We start from the raw sequence: 23,322 nt of genomic DNA, 5'->3' as shown, positions 1-23,322 counted from the left end.
GGAGGCTAAGGAGTTTCACAAAAAAACAGAACAAAGAGAATTTCTGGTGCAAAAAGTTATTCCGAAACTAGAGGGACTTGATTGATGCCTGAATGTGAGGAGGAGGAGATGAAAGAAGAAAGCAGTCTATGGCTTCCAATCTGTCCTGCGTAGGTTTCTAGTTCTCAGTGTACATGCTGGAAAAGAGTGTGCACGTGTCCTATGATCAATGTGGAAGATTCCCCTGTCAATCATTTTGCACATTAGGAGGCGGCTCTTCTTATCCTTTCTCTCAGATGGCAAACGCCTGGACCAGCCCCGTATCTGTCTAGTCTTCCGCTTTCAGCTGAGCCTCCAAAGTCCCTTCCAACTCTGTTACTCCGATTAGGGGCTGGAGAGACATATCCTACTAGCCAGCCCCTCCCTCCCTCCCTCCCTCCCTCCCTTTGCAGCAAGGGCCTGTCTCTGCCACAAAACCCAATGTTGCTAATCTCTTTTGCACCACAGAGGAACTTACAAAGGAGATCCTACAAGGTTCTGTGTAGCTCAGGGTAGAACTGTAAAGTCCTGGATGCTACCTGAGCTTTGTTGTTTACTTGAAGATATGTCATTAGCCAACTAGATACTGATGATGTTATCTAGTTGGGTAATGAAACTCTGCAGGCAAACAACCATCAGGAAACATGAAGGACTAAATGGGTGTTCTGACCTTGCCAAGAGCAGGAAGCAAACTCCTGGTCCCGACAAAAACCCTTTTTATTAATTTACTGTGAATTCTGCTCATTCGCATCCCGCAAAGTCTTTCAGGGGAGGATTTACAGTCACAGACCTTATCTGGATTGGAGAGCTGACAATCCGAGATCTGCAAAACCTGGCAAGGAGTCTCGGAGATTCACAAACAAATTAAGCAAACTAATTGTCTCCTGCAAACTCCACTCCCCTTTCGCTCCTCTTTTATTTCCTCTGGGAGGGGCCATTCATCATCTGGCCGTACTCCCAAGTTGACCCTTGTTCTTTAGCTGTTCCCTTCATCTGGCAACTCTGCGCATGAGCACACTGGGAACAAGCTCCAGCTGTTTGTCTGCCTCACTGATGTCTGACTCTGAAGGCAGCTGATAACTGGCATGGCTCTGACTCAGAGGTGGCATTCAGCAGGTTCTGACCAGTTCTGGAGAACCAGTAGCAGAAATTTTGAATAGTTGGGAGAACTGGCAAATCCCACTTCTGACTGGCCCTGCCCCCATCTATTCTCTGCCTCCCGAGTCCCAGCTGATCAGGAGGAAATGGGGATTTCGCAGTAACCTTCCCCTGCCACGCCCACCAAGCCACGCCCACCAAGCCATGCCCACACCTACCAAGCCACGCCCACAGGACCAGTAGTAAAAAAAATTGAATCCCACCACTGCCCGGGATATTGGAATTGTCATAAATGTGAGCCAGTTGCCAGCTGTCTGAATTTTAATCACAAGACTATGGGGATGCCGCAAGGGTCACAAGTGTGAGAAATGGTCCCAAATCACTTTTTTTCACCGCCGTTATAACTTTGAACAGTCACTAAATGAACTGTTGTAAGTCGAGAACCACCTACTAAGGATTTTGAAGGTTCTCGTGTTCCTCCAAAGATCCAGGCAATAAATATCACCTGAAAGATCAACTGCTGGGCAGAATCAGGGGAAAGAGGCAACGAGGCGTCTTCTTGTCTGCATCTGGGGATCACCTACAGCAGGGGTGTCCAAACTTGGGAACTTTAAGACTTGTGGACTTCAACTCCCAGAATTCTGGGAGTTGAAGTCCACAAGCCTTAAAGTTCCCAAGTTTGGACACCCCTGACCTACAGGAAAATGGTTGGGGATCCCTCGGCTCGCAGCAATCATGCTGAGTCAGAGAAGCTCTGTCCTGATCCTGTTTGGGTTATTTTCTGTTCTTTCCTAAAGAGCCAACAGATCCCCTTTCTCCAACCATTTCTCTGATCTTCTAGATCAGAAAGTGCCCAGCTGAGCCTCCCCAAGGGCTCTTCTGAATTTTTTAAATTTTATTTTAGTACAAATAAACAGTACATCTTCCATTAAGTACATTTTCCATTAAGCAGTGTGTCATCTGGGTACAAATGTTTGTGCAATAAGAGTTAACATTTAAAAATCATATTCATTATTTAATCTATTATTTAACCTATTCTTAGCTTAATACCAATATATTAAATATCTGATAATTTACATCCTCTTTTTAGATTGTTTAACTCTGTTATTTTCTATATTAATGGATAATAATTGAAGTACTAAAGAGATGTATAAATAATATAATGAGGATGATATAAACTTGATAAATGTGATAGCGATTATTAACAAGGTTAGTGTAATCTGGATCAATATAAAAGAAACTTAGTTAAATTTGTTCATATATCATAGAGAAATGTTTAGATAGAACAAGAAAGATATAGATGAAGGTAGAGATAAAAGAGGAGTTAGGCTTTTTTTAATATATATGTTTGAACAATATAATCAGGATTACTTAAATTTGAAAAATGTGATACTAATATTGTCACTTGTGTATTGGATTAATATGAATAATACCTAGAACCAACTCTGTTCACACACAATATAAATGTATAATTTGTGTGTGGGTGTATACATGTATGTATGTATATGTATATATGTACATGTATACATACATACATATATACACACACACATATACACACACACACCACTATTTTCTATATTTAGTCCTCCGCAAGGACTTTTCTGGAACGACACAGATCCCTCCCCACCCGGGACGCTGGGATCCCTTCCCGAGGCTCTGCTTTTCCGCGGTGCAAGTGAGCCGCGCGTGGGGAGGAAATCCAGCAAGTAGCCGCGCGTGGGTGAGCTGATGACTGCGTGCGCGCGTGCCGCTACTGTCATCCCCGCCCGGTCCCCGGTCTTCCCTTATAAGCAGCGGGCGGGCGGCTGTGGGAAATCGGCCTGGCTGAAACATCGCCAAAGGCCACCATGCCGACGCCTTGCCTGCCGCTAGCCGTCGCCCAGTGGCGGCTGCTGCAGCTTTTGCTGCTGCTGGGCGCCTGCGCCTCTCTCCCCGCCGCCGCCGCCGCCGCCGCTCTCCACTTCCAGGAAGGGCAGAGCTGTCATAAGCCTTTGCCGCGCAAGCTCCCCGGCCTCCGGTAAGGCAGCCCAGTCGCGATCCCGTCGTCCCAGCCCGGTTCGCTGTCGATTGCAATAGCGCGATGCCGGGGGCGCTGCAGCTGTGGGCGTCCCCGGGATGCAGCCGTTGGCGGGAACGCGGCGATGTTTGGGCACTCGGTTCTGGTCGATTCGGGCAAAAGGGCGCAAATGGGACGGGGCGCGCGGAGAGGAGGAGTAGCCCTCTCCTACAGGGAGGATGCTGGAGGGTTTGGATTAAGAGGTAGTCTCTCTGGTCCCGGAGGAACCACCCGTGTCCGAAACGGCATGGAGGTACTGCCGCTCCCGGGCTGACCATATAGGCATCTCGCTATTTCCCCCAGCTTTCCGGCTGCAATTTTATTTTGTTTTATTTATTATTTTATTTATTTTTATTTATTTTGTTTTGTTTATTTTATTTTGCTTATTTTGTTTATTTTATTTTATTATTTATTTTATTTTATTGTTTATTTATTTATTTTATTTTATTATTTATTTTATTATTTATTTGGTTTGTCAAACATGTACAAGATAACAGGGATAAGTCTAAACATGGACATGAACAAAGGAAATGAGTCCAAGTAAATGGGGACAGTAGGACAGGGATGGTAGGCATGCTGGGGCATTTATGCACGCCCCCTTACAAATGATGGAGCTGAGATTGAGATCTCCAAGGCGATCCCTTGTAATCCCCCCCCCCCTTAACCAGGTTAAGCGATGCAGTCACACATGACACTAAGCTCAGTTGCATGGGGGCTAGGTGGGTAGGTGTTTAACATGCTGGATGAACTCCGCCATTGTTTGCATCCGGGTGCTTCGTTTTGCGCAAGCGCGGAAACCCGAATCAAGCCTCTTGAGGGTGAATTCAGCTTTTGGGTCCAATAATCGTGGTTATTTGTAAGCAGAGGTGTGTTAAGAAACCTGTAGAAGGGGAAAACTGTTTGAGGGCAGCTGTGGAACGAATTTGAAAGCAGTTTGGCTCAGCTGGTTGAATGTAGATGCCAGAGTAAAGCAAGAGGCGTTGTGGAATTTGGTCTCCTCCAGGGTCCAATCAATCCAGCAGCATTTAGGATTTCAACCCAACCTTGGAAGGCTGCTGAATTTTTACTCAAGGGGAGCCAAGGAGGCTTCTTGAAAGACATGGGTGCTACATGAGCCTGGAAAACATGAAAGGCTGCTGGGGATGGGGAAAATACACTGAGGAAGAGGAGATTTGTAAATGAGGCTGGTTAAAAGTAAAGCAAAATAAAAAGATTAAAAATACTGGACTACGTTCGCAGGACTATAGGGTTTTTGTGGCACCTTAGAAACACTTTCCCATTCTGTTCTTGCAAGATGCCTTACAAATAATCTTCCTAGTTCAGAAATTCCTCGTTTAGCTATTGTCTCATTTAGTGACTGGTTGCAGTGATGAAAAAGTCATTTGGCAACCAATCCTCACATTTTGCCACTTTCAAGAGTCTGTACACCAGGGGTGTCCAAACTTGGCAACTTTAAGACTTGTGGACTTCAACTCCCAGAATTCTCCAGCCAGCTTGGACACCCCTGCTGTACACCAAAGGAAAGCGGAAGTCAGACCATAAGCACAATTGTGGTTTCACTTGGCAACTACTTCCCTTAACAACCTAGTTGTTGGCCCCAACTGTGGTTAGTAGAGCCCTGAGTCCTGGAATTTCCTCATGCAGCTACTTCTGTTGTCCTGCTGCTTCCCTGATGGGAAGGATTAAATGAAGACTAGTTATTTAGTTCCTTAGATATGATGTCCACACCTAATGATCAGCATCATTAAATACATTCAGAGGACAGTGTGGGTGTTTATGCTTGGGTTCATAAATTAATTTTGTGTGTCTCAGCATATCAGAACGAGTCCTTCTATAGGATATGTGTGAAATATCAAGGGATCCAACATAATGCATGTTCCCAAATACTTAACATTTGTCCCCTTTCATCATTGATTTCATCATTGAAAAATGATGGCTCATTGACACGGTGGCTCAGTGGCTAAGACACTGAGCTTGTTGATCAGAAAAGTCGGCAGTTCGGCGGTTCGAATCCCTAGTGGCGCATAACAGAGTGAGCTCCCATTACGTGTCCGAGTTTCTGCCAATCTAGCAGTTCGAAAGCATGTAAAAAACGCAAGTAAAAAAATAGGGACCACTTTTGGTGGGAAGGTAACAGTGTTCTGTGCGCCTTTGGCATTTAGTCCTGCCGGCCACATGATCATGGAGATGTCTTTGGACAGCACTGGCTCTTTGGCTAATTTTTATTATTATTAATGTGATGTATACTTAATTATTACCTCCTCCGTGTATGTATATGTATGTATATGTGTGTATCTGTATGTTTATATGTATGTATGTTTTTATTGTACGCCGCCCCGAGTCCTTTGCGGAGAGGGAGTGGCTAACAAATTAAATTATTATTATTATTATTATTATTATTATTATTATTATTATTATTATTATTATTATTATTATTATTACTACTACTACTACTACTACTACTACTACTATACGATTGTATCACAGCGGCCAGTTGATTCGCCGGATTTGGCATTGATTACTAGTCGGGCCCCACCCAGGGGCCTAGGACGTCGTAACGTATTTTCGTAATATACGTGCAGATCCAAGCAGTGCAGCTTTTTGCATTTGACTGATGGTGATTTTGTCAAGTTTTAACTGTTTTAAATATAATTCCAGTGCTTTTGGAATAGCACCCAGTGTGCCGATTACCACTGGAATTACCACTGCTGGTTTGTGCCATAATCGTTGGATTTCAATTTTTAAGTCCTGGTATTTCGCGACTTTTTCATGTTCCTTCTCCTCAACCCTGCTATCACCTGGTATTGCGATGTCTATGATTGTAACCTTCTTTTTCTCAACCAGTGTGATGTCTGGTGTGTTATGCGCTAGTACTTTGTCTGTTTGTATACGAAAATCCCACAGGATCTTGACTATCTGATTTTCGGTGACTTTTTCAGGCTTATGTTCCCACCAGTGTGTTGTTGTTTTAATATTATAATTTTTGCACAAATTCCAATGGATCATTTGTGCTACTGAATTGTGCCGCAATTTATAATCAGTCTGCGCGATTTTTTTACAGCAGCTGAGTATGTGGTCAACAGTTTCATCAACTTCTTTGCAGAGTCTGCATTTGGCATCATCAGAGGATTTTTCGATTTTGACCTTAATGGCATTTGTTCGGATAGCTTGTTCTTGCGCAGCCAGGATTAGTGACTCTGTTTCTTTCTTTAATGTACCTGTTGTTAACCATAACCAAGTTTTTTCACTGTCCACTTTATCTTTTATTTTTTCCAGAAATTGACCATGTAAGGCTTTGTTCTGCCAACTCTCCATTCTTGATTTTATCACATCTTTTCTGTATTCTTGTTTCGTCTGTTGGGCCTTCAGTAGATTTTTGTTCTTTACTTCGATTAATAGATGTTCTTGACTTTCTTTTAAATAATCAGCTAGTGCATGTTTTTCTTCTTCAACTATTTGCTTCACTTGTAATAATCCTCTGCCACCTGATTTTCGGGGCAGGTATAGTCTATCAGTGTCACCACGTGGATGTAAACTGTAGTGCATTGTCATTAGTTTCCTGGTTTTTCGGTCCAAAATGTCCAAATCAGCTTGTGTCCAGTTAACTATACCAGCTGTGTATCTTATAACTGGTATTGCCCAGGTATTTATGGCCTTGATTGTATTTCCACCATTTAATTTAGATTTCAAAATTTTCCTAACTCTGTTGGTGTACTCTCTCCTGACAATATTTTTTACTTGTCCATGTTTGATGTTATCCCACTGCAAAATGCCTAAGTATTTGTAGGCTTCATTTTCGTTGCATTTAATTAGTTGGCCATTGGGCATTTCAATTCCCTCACATGTAGTGATTTTGCCCCTTTTTATGGATACAGTGGCACATTTTTCCATGCCAAACTGCATTGAAATATCGGTGCTGAATACTCGGACTGTGTTTGTCAGTGATTGGATTTCTATTTCTGACTTTCCATAGAGTTTCAAATCATCCATATATAATAAATGTGAAATTTTTTCAGCTTCTTTGGCTGTTTGGTAGCCTAATTTCATTTTTTTTAAGATTACTGATAGTGGGATCATCGCGATGATGAAGAGAAGAGGTGAAAGTGAATCACCCTGGAAAATTCCTCGCTTGATATTAACCATTCCATAGTTCTCATTCCCTACTGCCAACTCAGTTCTCCATTGTTTCATCGCCTTTTCAGTGAAGGATGTAATATTTTTACTAATGCCAGTTGTTTCTAAGCATTTTATGATCCAACTATGTGGCAATGAGTCGAATGCTTTTTTATAATCAATCCAGACCATATTCAAGTTCGTTTTTCTTTTCTTACAATTTTCTAATATCATTTTATCAATTAGGAGCTGATCTTTTGTGCCCCTACTCCTTCTTTTGTTGCCTTTTTGCTCTACTGGCAAGATGTTGTTTGTTTCCAAATAATCCATAATGTTATCTGCAATAATGCCTGTGAGTAATTTAAAGGTTGTTGGCAAGCATGTTATTGGTCTGTAGTTTTCAGGTATTGTTCCTTTAGTTGCATCTTTCTGAATCAAGTATGTTTTTCCAGTTGTCAACCATTCATCAATTTGACCATTTTGTAAAATTTCATTCAGTTGCCTGGCCAACATTGCATGTAAACTGGTCAGATATTTGAGCCAGAAACCATGTAATTGGTCATTTCCAGGTGATGTCCAATTCTTTACTTTTTTTACTCGATTTTTGACCATCTCAGTTGTTATTTCTAATACTTGCATTTGTTTGTTACCAATGCTTTCCTCTAAGTCATGTATCCACTTTGCTTCCTTATTGTAGTCCTTTGCATTTCCCCACAATTCTTTCCAGAATTCAGCTGTGGCCTGCTTTTCTGGTTTTTGACTTTTGGTGCCACCATTCACATTAAGACTTTGATAAAAACGCCGTTGGTCTGATCGAAATTGTTTATTTTGTTTATACTGGATGATTCGTGCCTCATATCTTTCAATTTTTCTAGCTGTTGCTGTTATCTGCTGTTTTACAATCTCTACAGCTTCATTAATGTTTCTTGTATCCAATCTATATCTTCTCATTAGCTGATCTATGATTTTTCTGTTTTTAAGCCGTTGCTCATGCATGTTCTTTAAGTTGCTAGCATCTGCCCTTAATTTTTTGACTTTTTGTTCTAATCGGATTTTCCACTTTGGCTTTGATGCTTTTTCCATTGTGTGATTAGATACTTTGATTTTAATGCCTAGTTCATTAGTGACTATTACAGCTGCACTGTACATTAACTGATTTGTTTCCAAGATGGATCCCGATTCAATTGTTGAAAGCACTGCATTAACCATTTTCATGATAGGACCCAAAATTTTCTTAGGGACAGTTTTTAATGATGGTAAACGTTGCCTTTCCTCCCTAGCCAGAAAATGCTCCATGATCTTGTCCTTCAGTTCATTTTGTTTTTGAGTTGGTTCATCAGTTGGTTCAATGGTAACTAGTTCTGGTGGTAGTGTTTTTATTTCCTCTCCGGCAGCTTCCTCTGAGAGTTCTCCTATGATTTCTTTAGTTGTGTCATGAGTATCACTTATTTCCTCTTGTGATGATGTTGTTGTTTTTTTGCAATTTGCCTGAATTTCCTCAAGTTCAACTTCGCTAAACACTTTATTTCGTATAATAAATCGCCTTTGATCTGCTAGTCGTTGTCCACTAACATTTGAATCTGGATATTGTTGTTTCCATAAATCATACATTCGCTTTAAATAGCCTCTTTTTTTTGGCTCTGAGTTGTAATAACAGGCCATTATGGCACGATTTTCATCTGCACTATATTTCTGTCGTTTTGTTGGCTGGTCCACTTGTAGCCCACTTGTTGACGGATGCCCAGGGACCTCAACATCTGCCGCGGCCCTTGTTAACCCGCGCGACGACCGATGCGGTATAGAATTTTTATTCGTTTCTTTCACCATGTTGTATGGGTTGGCAAGTTTTTTTATGGGGCCAGGTTGCCAACCTGACCCCAACCCTCCTCCTTTCTCATCCGGGCTTGGGACCGGCAATGGCGGAGTTGTTGTTGTTGTTGTTGTTGTTGTTGTTGTTGTTGTTGTTGTTGTTATTATTATTATTATTATTATTATTATTATTATTATTATTATTATTATTATTATTTGGCTTTGAAACAGAGATGAGCACCGTCCCCTAGAGTCAGGAACGACTCTTGGGCAACCAGGGAATCTTCCACCAGGATTAAATAGCCTGCCTGATCTTGTTAAATCAAAGTGCCCTACGGACAAGTTCTATGGGGCTGCTTCCAGCTGGTGGATCACAGAGAAGAAGCAGACGCATTTGCTTAGAGCATAAACATTGGGGAGATCCTGGACCTTATGCTGAAGTTCTCAGAAGAAGCTGGCCACAAACTAAATTATCATTTAGATCACTTATCATACCTGGTCCTGGTAAAGATCCTGGTTGATGCCAGAAGATTCTGGCTTTCGAAAGGTCTAAAAAAGAATTGTTCACCCTGTGCCTGAAGGTTGAGGTGTCCTCACCATCACCACTGGCATAGGTGCAATCATAAGATGATGATAAAGTGTAATTTCATTATTGATAGTACATGGGGTGACCAGAGTTTCCTGTCTGTGCCTGCTGGCCCTATTTGACTCACATCGTTTCCTTTTTGATTTTTCACAAAACGCACACTTTTTGTTTGTGTCACATCTTGGTCTTTGATGCTTTTCTCTTTTGAGTAACTTCCCCATACATATTGTAACTTTTGGTTATTGGTTTGCATGTCTGGAAGAAAACAGAATCACGAGAAGCTTAGACACAATTGCCAGCTAAATGGAAAAATGAGTAAAATCTTCCAGCAACGGTAGAATGCGTTATTCACCTTTGCCACCACCACCCCTTCGGAAAAAAAGTATTAGTAGGTTCTCCCTTCTGACATTCTCAATCTTTCCTCTTAACAGAACCTATCCTCGTCCTCATGAATATTTGGATGTCTCAAATCTGCCCAAGAGTTGGGACTGGAGAAATAGAGATGGAGTCAATTATGCGAGCCCCACTCGAAACCAGCACATTCCCCAATACTGTGGATCCTGCTGGGCTCACGGCAGCACCAGTGCTCTGTCAGGTAAGGTGGTTGTTCTATGCTCTCCTTGTCTCCTCCTTTAAAAAGATACACCGTGCCTGAATATGGAGGCTCCCTTCCTGCCTTTTATAGTTTAACCTTAGTCAATAGTGCTTTTCTCTATGGGTTGGCTCTCAGGTTGACTTTTGTCAGGGTTTTCAAAGATCAAAACCACACGTGAAGTTCCAATTAAACTAATTTATCACTCAACATGCCTATGCACAAGAATCTACTCAACTAATAGCACTATGTTGGTGTAAGACAGTGCTTCTCAATTATTTTCTGTCATGCCCCCCCCCCAGGAAGAAGAAAACATTTCGCGCCCCCCGCACGACTGTAAATAGTATTTTCGCGCCCCCCCGCGCTCTAAGCTTTGGAAACTCTCGCCTTTCCTTACCACGGAGCCTTGGAAACTCTCCAGACAGAGACGCATCCTTGAAGCCCGGGTTTCGCTTCTCTCCGCCGGGGCCCCGCCTTACTCCCCACCCATTTAGCCGGCACTAGATCCGGTTCCTGTACGGCTCCAGTGGCCGATAAAGGTTCCAGGTCGGAGGCCTGATAAATGGGCGCCGCCGCTGGCCGCGGGAGGAGCAGTCGCCTTGTTGTGGCTGCCCGAGATGGATAGGCTTGAGTCGCAACTGTGAGAGACGCGGGCGGGCTCAGCGATCCTGACGGGCAAACGAGCCCCCCTTTACGGAGCCTTGCATCCCCCCTGGGGGGCGCGCCCCACTATTTGAGAAACACTGGTGTAAGATAAAGGTCAACGAAGTTGAAGAGAGGTTGGACTTAGTCTGTTAAATGATTATGTAGAGATTCTAATAGAGTTGCGGTGGCTCAGTGGCCAAGACGCTGAGCTTGTCGATCAGAAAGGTTGGCAGTTCGGTGGTTTGAATCCCTAGTGTTGCGTAACGGAGTGAGCTCCTGTTACTTGTCCCAGCTTCTGCCAACCTAGCAGTTCGAAAGCATGTAAAAAATGCAAGTAGAAAAATAGGAACCACCTTTGATGGGAAGGTAACAGCGTTCCGTGCACCTTCGGCATTTAGTCATGCCGGCCACATGATCACGGAGACGTCTTCGGGCAGCGCTGGCTCTTTGGCTTTGAAACAGAGATGAGCACCATCCCCTAGAATTGGGAACGACTAGCTCATATGTGCAAGGGCAACCTTTACCTTTTAGAGATTCTAAGGTGATTCCTCTTTCCACTCCCTTTTCTGCCATTCCTTCTCCAACATCTTTCTGTTCCATTAAGCCGCCCCCAATTTCTACCAGTTCTCCCGTTTCTATAACTTTTCCCCAAGCCTAGTCTGAAGAGCTGAAATTCTGTTTGATTCAAAGGTAACTAATGTAATCCGGGATAGGATTTATCAGTGCCTGTTACAAAGTAGGAACAGAGATATGAGCCTCAGTGGCGCAGTGGCGTGTAGTACTGCAGGCTACTTCTGCTGACTGCTGGCTGCCTGCAATTTGGCAGTTCAAATCCCACCAGGCTCAATGTTGACTCAGCCTTCCATCCTTCCAAGGTAGGTACTGTAAAAGGAGGACCCAAAATTGTTGGGGGTAATAGGCTTACTCTGTAAACTGCTTAGAGAAAGCTGTAAAGCACTGTAAAGCGGTATATAAGGCTGCTATATGCAGCATTTGGTCTATGGCCAGTTCCCACGATAACCACATACAGTTCCTTGTCCCACAGGGCTCCCCTTGTTTTCCAAGATGCTTTAAATTCCATGTTAAAGAAAAATTGGCCTACTGCAAAGCAACTTTCCTCCACTAGGGTGCCCTCCCAATGACTGGACTTCAAGAATTTGGAGAAACTCTGTTGATGCTGTGAAATTGTGCAAAGTGAACTCTGTACCTCTGTCGTCCCCCTGCCCAGAATGGGGCAACGGACCCGTGCCCCTCCTGGCTGGTACTGGCAGCCTGGGAGGTGACACGAGGCTGGCTCCTGGGCCTGGTGAACGCCTCATTGGGTGAGGGATACTTACCTACCGCCTTGAAAGAGGCGGTGGTGAGACCCTTGCTCAAGAGACCTTCGCTCGACCCAATGGAGCTAGCTAATTATCGTCCAGTCTCCAACCTCCCCTTCTTGGCGAAGGTTGTTGAGAATGTGGTGGCGCAGCAATTTCCACGACACCTAGACGAATCCGACTATCTAGACCCACGCCAGTCCGGCTTCCGACCCGGGCACAGCACTGAGACAGCCTTGGTCGCGTTGGTTGATGATCTCTGGAGGGCCAGAGATAGGGGTTGTTCCTCTATCCTGGTCCTATTAGACCTCTCGGCGGCTTTTGATACCATCGACCATGGTATCCTATTGCGCCGGTTGGAGGGGATGGGAGTCGGAGGCACCGTTTTGCGGTGGTTCGGCTCCTACCTCTCCGACCAGAAGCAATGTGTGTTGACAGGGGGGCAGAGGTCGTCCCTGAGGCCACTCACTTGTGGGGTGCCACAGGGGTCGGTCCTCTCGCCTCTCCTGTTCAACGCATATGTGAAGCCGCTGGGCGAGATCATCCGTGGTTTTGGGGTTGAGTACCATCTTTACGCTGATGATACTCAGCTGTATATTTCAACCCCAAACCACCCCAACGAGGCTGTCGAAGTGATGTCCCGGTGTTTGGAAGCCGTCGGGGTCTGGATGGGGGACAACAGACTCAAACTCAACCCCTCCAAGACTGAGTGGCTGTGGGTACCGGCGCCTCGGTTCAGCCAGCTGACCCCATCGCTGGCCATAGGGGGCGAACAGCTGTTCCCTGTGGAGCGGGCGCGCAATTTGGGCGTCCTCCTCGATGCCCGGCTGTCAATGGAGGACCATGTGGCAGCCGTGGCAAGGGGGGCGTTCCACCAGGTTCGCCTGGTGCGCCAATTGCACCCCCTACTGGACCGGAGTGCCCTGCGCACGGTCACTCATGCGCTGGTGACGTCTCGCCTGGACTACTGCAATGCTCTCTACATGGGGCTTCCCTTGGGACACATCCGGAGACTGCAGCTAGTTCAGAACGCAGCCGCGCGGGTTATTATGGGAAGTACTCGTTACTCCCACGTAACACCTCTCCTGCGCGAGCTGCACTGGCTACCTGTGGCCTTTCGGGTGCGTTTCAAGGTACTGATTACCATCTTTAAAGCGCTCCATGGCATAGGACCTAGGTATCTGCAGGATCGCATCCTACCACACACGTCCCTGCGACCTATCCGCTCACACAGAGAGGGGCTCCTCCTGGTGCCGTCTGCTAGGCAATGCCAGCGGGCGACACCTAGGAGTAGATCCTTCTCTGTGATGGGCCCAACCCTCTGGAATGACCTCCCCCCAGACATTCGAACTACCACCGACCTCCGTTCCTTCCGGCAAAAGCTAAAGACTCACCTATTTCAATCAGCTGGCCTGGCACTTTCTTAGTTTTACCTCCCGGGGATTTATTCATTTTAATTGGGTTTGGGGTTTTAATAAGCTTTTAATGTACTATATTTATTATTCTATATACAGTCTTGCAACCTCCTCCACCTACGTATTTAATTATTTAATTGTTTTATGTATGTATTTTATAACGCATTTTAGTGACTGTACACCGCCCCGAGTCCCTTTCGGGAGAAGGGGCGGTCTATAAATACGAATAATAAATAAATAAATAAATAAATAAATAAATAAATAAGGGTGCTCAAGATACAAGTAGTCCTCAACTTAAGTCATAATCGAGACCGGAATTATGGTTGTAACCCATGCCAGTTGGCAAGCGGTCATCAGTGACATTCTCAGTCATCCGGGTCACGGTTGTCCCAAAGGTGCTTTTTCAGGAGGCAACTGGACTTTCTTGTTTTTTTCTTTTGAAGACGTTTCACTTCTCATCCGAGAAGCTTCTTCAGCTCTGACAGGATAGTGGGGAAGGGAAGGATTTATATTCCTTGCAGACAGCTGGTAATTAGAGCAGGGGTGTCATACTCACACCATCACATTGTTGACACATGACATATCGCGACTTTTCCCCCTTCGCTAAAGTGGAGGTGGCCATGGCCAGCATGTGACTCATCTGGCCCCTGGGCCGCAAGGTTGACGAATTTGGTTGCAAGTGTGTGATTGAAGCCCTACCTCCTGTAAAAAAAATAAAAAATAAGGAGGGGGGGCTTCAATCAGGCAGGTGAATATTTGGTCCCTTCCTAGGCTTGTTATCATGGGAGTGGTCCCACAAAGGCCCCAACATTGTTCTCAGAAAGGAAAAGTACCCCAGGGGAGGAGGTCACTGGGATGATTATCTTTTAAGCCCACCTGGACATACCGTATTTTTCAGAGTATAAGACGCACCATTTCCCTCAAAAAAGAGGCTGAAATACAGCAGTTTTTGCTTCCCGAAACTCCGCTCCCTTCACCAAAATGGCCATGGATAGCTTTTAGGAGGCTTTCAAAGAGCTCCTGGGGGCTGGGGAGGGCAGAAATGAGCGAAAAACAGCCCATTTTTGCCCCCCTAGCAGCACTCTATAAGCTTCCTAAAGGCTATCCATGCCGTTTTTTGGACAAAAAACAGGCCCATTTTCATGGAAAACGGGCCATTTTTTGCTCGTTTGGGAGGGGGGCTCCCCCAAGAAGCACTCTATAAGTCTCCTGAAGGCTATTCATGCCCCTTTTTTGAAAAAGAAAATTGGGCCAATTTTCATGAAAAATGGACTGCTTTTGGGAGGTTTGCAGAGTGCAAAAACTATTTTTAAAAATTTTCCTCTTAAAAATCTTGGTGCATCTTATACTCTGAAAAATATGGTAGTTTCAAAGTCAAAATGGGCCCCTTATCCCCCAAAGGCTGGCTGCTCCCTTTTTCCCCAGAAGAAAGAACCCCACAAAGTCCAGAATGCTGAAGACCCCAAGTCATGCCGTACACCAAACATCTGCTTCTTTCCTCTCAGATCGCATCAACATCAAGAAGAAAGGCGCCTGGCCTTCTGCTTACCTCTCAATTCAGAACGTCATTGACTGCGCCCAGGCAGGGACCTGTCATGGTGGAGACCACATAGGTGTATGGGCGTATGCTCACCAGCATGGCATCCCTGATGAGACCTGCAACAACTACCAGGCAAAAGATCAAAGTGAGAGAATGGGGCAGCCCTGATCCTAACTCATTCCCACTGCAACTTGAAAATATGTTCACCTCTGCATCTCCATCCTTGGATTTCCATGTGTTAATGTGAAGTTCTGCAGATATGAATCGGCTCCAAGGGGGCCTTCATCTCCATCCCAGCCATAGAAGCTCTGGTGTAGCCTTCCTTTGCAAGGTGGTTAGAAAGAACAAGGGAGGCTTACATGATACCAAAGGTCTCCACGTTTTTAGATCTATCATAGCTACCAAGCTCTCTGACTCATGCCACTCTTGGAAGTATCTGTGGAATAGCTTTCTCCCACCCGTTTGATGTAGAGATTAAGGTGCTAGATTCGAAACCAGGACACCCTGAGTGCTAGACTTTCCTTAGGCCCGGAAATAGCTGGGTGACTTTAGGCCAGTCACTCTCAGCCCAACGCATCTAATGGGGTGGCTGTTGTTGGGAATATAGGAGGTAGGAGTATTGGGTATGCCTGGTGCCTCGGGATGCACAAAACAGGATATACATCTAACAAAAAGAAAAGGACTCAGGAAAACGATTAGAAATTTTAAGCAAATTTCCAGCCTAGGACATCTTGGGAGTCAAAAACAACTGGTGAAGATATATAGAGACCATTTCCATAGAGTGTTTAAGAAGATTATATTTTATTGTTTTCTTCAGATAGGACTCTCATCGCTATATATATTGAAATATATGTTTAAAGAAAACAAATATCTGCTGTGAACTCCATATAGGTGTCAGGAAGGGCATCTGGCCAGGAAATGTTCAGCTCAATTTGGTCACCCTGACTCCATACAAAATAAAGGGGATAAAAGGGTCATTAAAAGATATATACCGTATGTTTTGAAGCACAGGACGCATTCCCCCCTCCTCCTAAAAGTGGGTGAAAATCGTGGTGTATCTTAAACACTGAATTTTCCCGCCTACCCGCCAGCCTCTTTGGCCGTTTTTGGCCTCCGCGTGTCATGTTTTTGGCCTCCGTATGCTCCATTTTAGACCTGTTGTAGGCTGCAGGGATCACCATACCATATCGCAGCCAATCGCCACCTCCATGCATCACATTTTCGGCCTCCACGCATCACATTTTTGGCCTCCGCACACCCCATTTTTGGCTCCCAGTATCGCATTTTTGGCTGGTTCCAGGTGGTGGAGATGACCGCTGCCTAGAACCGGCCGAAAATGTGACACCTGGAGGCCAAAAATGCAACATACGGAGGCGGCGATTGGCAGTGATGTGCTTTAGACCCAGCAGCCTGGGTCTAAAATCAACCAATCAGCTGTTTGTGCTAAATCAGCCTGGGATAACGTGCTGAAGCTGACCAGGCTGTTTGCTATTTGCTGTGAGGATGCTAGCCAGATGAATATCGATGGATGCTGATAGGCAGAATTTTTTTTTCTTGTTTTCCTCCCCAAAAAAGATAGGTGCACCTTATAGTTCGGAGTGTCTTATACTCCAAAAAATATAGTGTGTGTGTGTGTGGTGTGTGTGTGTGTGTGTAGGTAGGTAGGTAGATAGATAGATATAGATAGATAGATGATAGATTTATTGATAGATAGATAGACAGACAGACAGACAGACAGATTGTATTCTTCCTAAGGCCAAGAGAGGTGACACCCAGCTGACTTTGTGCCTAAAGCAGGACTAGAACTCAAGATCTCCCACATTCTAGTCTAATGCCTTAACCCCGGCACCAAACGGGCCCTCGTCAGTTTTTCGCTTTTTACCTGAAACTATTTATTTGCTATATTTATATTTGCCACTTTAAATGTGGGAGGGCTGATTCCTTTTGAAGCCAAGTAGGAGGTGATTCCTGGATGAAAAAATCACTACCTCAGATACAACAAGCAGGACAGCATTTCATTGTTCTCGTCTTTGGGGGGGTGGAGGCAATTTTCTGGTGCCAAAGTTCTTTTTGGTTTTCACAGAGTGCAAGAAATTTAACCAATGTGGAACGTGTACCACCTTTGGGGAATGCCAGGTGATAAAAAATTACACCCTCTGGAAAGTGGGAGATTATGGAACTCTCAGCGGCCGAGAGAAAATGATGGCGGAAATCTATGCAAATGGACCCATCAGGTAACACAATGAAAGCTAAACTTCAAGGGCAGCGTTTCTCACGCCTTGACAAGTTTAAGATAAGATGGCTGAGGAATTCCGGGAGTTGAACTCCACACATCTTAAAGTTCAAGGTTGAAAAACAATGGTCTAGGACAGGGGTGTCCAGACTTGGGAAGCTTAAGACTTGTGGACTTCAACTCCCAGGATTCCCCAGCCAGCTGGCTGGGGAATCCTGGGAGTTGAAGTCCACAAGTCTTAAGCTTCCCAAGTCTGGACACCCCTGGTCTAGGACCTAGGTGATATGCAGAAGCCTGCGCATAATTGATTATTTCAGTTGATCTGATATAATTTTTTGTGTGGGATGCTTTTGGATAAGTGTTGATTGCTGGAGACTGCCTGGAATAGTCCCTACAGATTTCAGAAGTGGTTTGCCATCGCCTGCTCTCTGGGGCTGAGAGAGAGGGGCTGGCCCAAGGTCGCCCAGATGGCTTTCTGCCTAAGGTGAGTCACACGGAATATGGTCCTGTTTTGGTCAGTTTTTCAAGCGTTATCCTGCTAATAGAGGGAATCTTTTTATGTGTTTTCTTTCAAATATCCCAACAAGTTGGAAAGAATAAAACTATTGTAGAAGAAACCTTTTCTATGTTGTTGTCAAGAAAACTAAGGAGAGGTCCATATTGTTCTCCGGTGACAAACCCAACTTTTTCCCCTCTTCTTGCAAAAGATCCAGAATCCAGACTTCCCATGGCTAAGGATGGACTTAGTCAGTCTGATACCTTAGTTCAGTGATAGCTAATCTTTTCATCGCTGTGTGCTGAAAGTGCATGCATGCGCACACGACAGCATGCATGTGCACAGTGCACACCCATAATTCAATGCACCCACGCCCCCCACGCTTGACCCCTCCCCACGAATGCATGTGCGACCACCGTGTGGGTGCTTCATGCATGCACCTGCAACCCCCTGCATGCACCCTTCCCTGTGCATGCGTGTGTGCACTGCCCCTATGCGCCCCATGCATGTGCAGGTGACCCCCCACTCCCCTGCGCATGTACATACATCTCCCGCATGCACCCTGCCCCTCACGAATGCATAACAGAGACCCAAAAGCCAGCTGGTGTGCGCACATGCGTGGTGGAGCTGAGCTGGGGTGACGTGCCTGCAGAGAGGGCTCTGCGTGCCATAGGTTGGCCATCACAGCCTTAGTTGCTGCACTACACCTGCTCTCACTAAATCTGACCAAAATCAGTGTCAGCCTCTGTTTCGCTGTTTGCTTTCGGCTGCCATTAAAAGGGGCGGGGGGCTGGTATTTGGGAGGGGAAGTTTAAGTACAGGAGAGATTGTAAAAAGGGAGTTTTGGTCTCACCGTCTACTTCGCATGCTGGAGATTAGCGCTTGGTGTCGGTCAAGGCCAACCGTCCTGCATACCAACCTGATGATGGTCCTTGCAGATGGAACTCACATGACACCTAAGGGATTTGCAGATTGGACACTGGAATAAGGCTTACCGGGGGAGGGGGTTGGTCACACATTGATATTGGGGCTCCATTGACATTGGGGCTCCCCTTGAGGTGCACCCGGAGACTGCAGTTGGTCCAGAATGCAGCCGCGCGGGTAATTATGGGGAGATCGAGGTTCTCCCATATAACACTGCTCCTGCGCGAGCTGCACTGGCTTCCTGTGGCCTACCGGGTGCGCTTCAAGGTGTTAGTTACCATCTTCAAAGCGCTCCATGGCATAGGGCCTAGTTACCTGCGGGATCGTGTCCTGCCCCATACATCCCTGCGACCCATTCGCTCACACAGAGAGGGTCTCCTCCGGGTGCCGTCCTCTAGAGATTGTCAGAGGGCGGTGCCCAGGAGTAGGTCCTTCTCTGTGGCGGGCCCTACCCTTTGGAACGACCTCCCCCCAGACATTAGAACAACAACCGATCTCCGCTCCTTCCGCAGTAAACTGAAGACCCACCTGTTTCGGCTAGCCGGCCTGGCATAATTCGACAACTTTTCCACCCCTAGGTCATTTTTAATTGTCAATTTTAGTTTTTAAACTATTAATGTTATTTATTGTAATTATTTTTTTTTTTACCTCCTCTGTATGACACTGTGCTAACTGTTGCTTGTGTACGTCGCCCCGAGTCCCTGTGGGGAGAGGGGGCGACTAATAAGTTCAAATAAATAAATAAAATAAATAAATAAATATGTATGATTTCGCGCGCTTTTGCCTCAGATCTTGCTTTGCTTAGCTGCTGTCTTTTCATAACCAGTAAAAGTACTCTTAATTCTGCAAAACGGAGTTAAGTGGTTTCTTTCTTGGTTGCTGAGGGAGGCCGGCTCGACAATCAGGCTTTGTGGCTGGATAATGTTCTTGGTCTTCATGATGAGGTCTAAAGCTGCTCGTTTCGGTAGTTTCCATCCTGAAGGTTTCATTCTTGCCTTTTGGTTTTTATGCAGTTGTGGGATCATGGCCACTTCCAAACTGGATGCTTACACTGGAGGCCTGTATGAAGAATTCAGTATCTTGCCTATAATAAACCATATCGTCTCTGTTGCTGGTTGGGGGATAGAAAATGGAACAGAGTATTGGATTGTCCGGAACTCTTGGGGAGATCCCTGGGTAAGGAAGACATGACACATCAATCTATATTATTACTTTTTAAGGATTTAGCTGGGTGGATAAAGTTCCCTGTTTGGTACGGCAGGCTACGAGCGTTCCAGCTGTGAAACGTACCAACGTTATGTAGGGGTAGGGGTTTAGTTAAATCTTTATAGATAGTCCTCGATTTGCAACTATACATTTGGTGACCATTCAAAGTTACAATGGCAATAAAATTACGATCAATTTTCACACTTGTGGCCATCACAACATCCCCCGTGGTTGTGTGACGGACATTTGGGTGCTTGGCAAACATCATTTATTTACAATGGTTGCAGTTCACGTGATCATGTGACCTTCCCAGATAACGTCTGGCAAGCAGGGTCAATAGGAGAAACTGGATTCCCTTAATGACTGCATGATTCACTTAACAACTGCAGTGACTGGCTTATCGTAATAGATTTGTGGCGAAAAGGTTGTAGAATCAGAGTGACTCACTTAACAACAAATTCTGGTCCCAATTGCGGTTATAAGTCATGTTATTTCATTATTGTGGTTTAGGAAAAATTACTTCTTGATTAGATGTAATTTATATCTTGTACTCAACTGATCAGTGGTGCAGTGGTTAGAACGCAGTATTGCAAGCTACTTCTGCTGACTGCCGGCTGCTTGCAATTTGGCAGTTCAAATCTCACCAGGCTCAAGGTTGACTCAGCCTTCCATCCTTCCCAGGTGGGTAAAATGAGGACCCAGATTATTGAGGGAAATATGCTGACTCTGTAAACGCTTAGATAGGGCTGTAAAAGCTAAATGCTATTGCTATTGCTCTATTTTATGTTACACACAGCTCATGATTCAAAATATTTTTGGGGTGCTACCTTAGCACAAGAACTTAATGTTCTTACATGAATATGTGCGACTTTATGTCTTTCAGGGAGAACGTGGCTGGCTTCGGATTGTGACCAGCGCATATAAAGATGGAAAAGGAAAATATTACAACTTGGCTTTGGAAGAGGAATGTGCTTATGGAGACCCAATACTCCTTTGAATTTGCTTCTGCACTTTCTTTGACTGGGGCTTTTGGAGACTTTGATATAAAAGAAACTATCCTGCAAAATGAGCTCTTCTTAAGAAAGAAGCAGTGCTATTGAGTAGCATTTGCTGATGGAATATCACCACAATTCAAATTTTCTTTTCATTGATAAATAAAGGCTTCTCCTGTCCAGTTGTGTCAGATTCTAGGAAGAAGTGCTTGTCTCTGTTTCGGCTGTGGGTACCAGTGTTATCCAGAGACATTTTCTGTGGTCATGTGGCCAGAATGGCTATACACGAACGCGCACGGAGTGGTATTTTCCACTGAAGTGGTACCTATTTATCTACTCGCATTTCCATGCTTTCGAATTGCTAGGAGGGTAGGAGTTGGACCAAGTAACGGAAGCTCATCCCATCATGCAGTGCTTAGGTCTTGAACTGCCAACCTTCTGATTGACAAGCTTAGCATCTTAACTGCTAGGCTACCAATATCCACTCCGAAATGGACATCTGTTCATTGGGAGCACAGAAAATAAATGCCAGAAAATTTGCTTTCTTCTTGAAAGTATTTATGAGTCGTCATCTATGCTTTGGCAAAATGAGATTACATTTGATTCTGGGTCGAGTGTTTTATAAACTCAAAACAGCTGAATCACCTTTAAATTGATGCCTCTAAAATCTAGGGGATGGAGTTGGCAAATTAAAGAGTGGAGCCAAAAGGATGGGATTTATATTGACTTTCTCTTAATGGATGTTTTCCCCCTCTTTTCTATTACATAATTAGGGTTCTAGCGCCTACCTTTATATTATTTCTCAATAGAGGTAGAGATAGCATCCATGCATGGGTTGACATTGTCTGCCTTCGAATTGGACTGAGTCTGATTAAAATTAGTTAAGCCACGCCCTTGCTACTAGCCTTACCCAGCTTTTCGACTCAGTCCAGTTCGAAAAGAGGACAGTGTCATCGTTAGCTCCTTGTCTAATTAATATTACTAAACTAAATTGGAGATCAAATTCCACTTTTTTGACTCTCTTCGGCTGCCTGGATTGATAGGAAGTAAGCCAAATATTCCTGGGGCTGTCAGGTGGGCTGGAGCTGAAGGGCCTGTGCCCGTTGTTTGCCTGGTGGAAGCTCTGCTGCCCATTGATATCTGACAAGGTGGGAGCGAGCTTAGCGCTCTTTGTCTGGGCCTCCAAGAAAGGCTAGAGATAGATCCCCACTTCTCTCCAGGTCAGCTGAACTTGCGCCCTGTTTTAAAATGTCCCTGCAAGCTGCGGAGTTTTCTAACAGAATTGAGAAATGGAGTTGTATTTAGGAGAGCTGCTGTAAATTGAAGTTAACATTAGAGCACTATTTCTCAACCTTGGCAACTTTAAGATGTGTGGATTTCAACTCCCAGAATTCCATAGCCGGCATGCCAAGGTTGAGAAACATTGCTATGCAGTGGAAAGAAGAAAGGATTACATGAAAACAGAGATATCTCCTTCATCACTAGATTTCCAATCTAAGATTTAATCCCATATTCTGAAAACATTTCAGGAGTTGGATTTGTGCAACACTCTAATATAAATATGAGTTTGGAGTTGAACAGGGCGTCCCGCTGCATTCTGCTTTGACTGGGCCCCATTTGAAAAGTGCAACCAAATCCTGAGCACTGTTCTGACCTAGGCTTTCTTAAAAAGCATGAAGCAAAGTCTTGGTCCTGGCAAAACCTCGGTAAATAAAACCTCATTTTATTTACATGACTGTGGTTTCCTTTCATTCACAGTTAGCAAGGCTTGGCAAACAGTCTTTCAGAGGAATATTTATCAACACGAACCTTATCTCGCTTGGCGAGCTGCCAGATAACTAGTTTCCAAACACAGGGCAAGGCAACACTTGGCACAGAGTCTCTTATGGTCACAAACAGAACTTTCCACTCTTGAAACGACCGAAAGAACGAATTGTTTCCTGAAAAAGCCCACTCCCCATTTGCTCTTCTTTTGTTTCCTATGGAAGGGGCCAATCACCTCCAAAGTGTGGCTTTACTCCCAAGTCGACCCTGCTTTCTTAGTCATTTTTGTCTTCTGGAGCTCTGTGCATGCGCACACTGGGAACAGGTTCCAACTGTTCCTCTACTTCACTGCTATCTAGCCTCCGACACAGAGCCCTTGTCTGAGCTTTCCTCAGCCCCCAGGACTGGCCCATGTTCCTCCCCAAACTCCTCACTGTCCAACTCTCCTGCCAGCTCCACTGGCCTCCGGGACTATCAAGCTGGGATAGGCCTGAGTATTGAATTTTATGAGGG

The 23,322-nt window shown here is 44.8% G+C and overlaps 1 protein-coding gene across 2 annotated transcripts in view; it reads left to right on the top strand.

Annotated features, from left to right (window-relative positions):
• Positions 1-2,867: 2,867 nt before the first annotated feature.
• Positions 2,868-23,322, top strand: part of CTSZ (cathepsin Z) — a 38,607-nt gene continuing 18,152 nt past the window's right edge. The window contains exons 1-6 of one of the 2 annotated variants that reach the window (XM_081948395.1): positions 2,868-3,136; positions 10,115-10,278; positions 15,160-15,339; positions 17,278-17,428; positions 19,861-20,023; positions 20,937-21,230. In XM_081948395.1, coding sequence (XP_081804521.1) covers positions 2,967-3,136; positions 10,115-10,278; positions 15,160-15,339; positions 17,278-17,428; positions 19,861-20,023; positions 20,937-21,050 — 942 coding nt within the window. In that variant the 5' untranslated portion in view covers positions 2,868-2,966 and the 3' untranslated portion in view covers positions 21,051-21,230. Of the gene's footprint in view, positions 3,137-10,114; positions 10,279-15,159; positions 15,340-17,277; positions 17,429-19,860; positions 20,024-20,936; positions 21,231-23,322 lie in introns of those variants that run through there. The other variant, XM_081948397.1, reaches the window with a different exon arrangement.

The sequence above is a fragment of the Natrix helvetica genome, assembly GCF_964273705.1.
Source record: "Natrix helvetica genome assembly, chromosome: 3".
Classification (NCBI taxonomy): domain Eukaryota; kingdom Metazoa; phylum Chordata; class Lepidosauria; order Squamata; family Natricidae; genus Natrix; species Natrix helvetica.
This window is presented reverse-complemented; position numbering and strand designations above follow the sequence as displayed.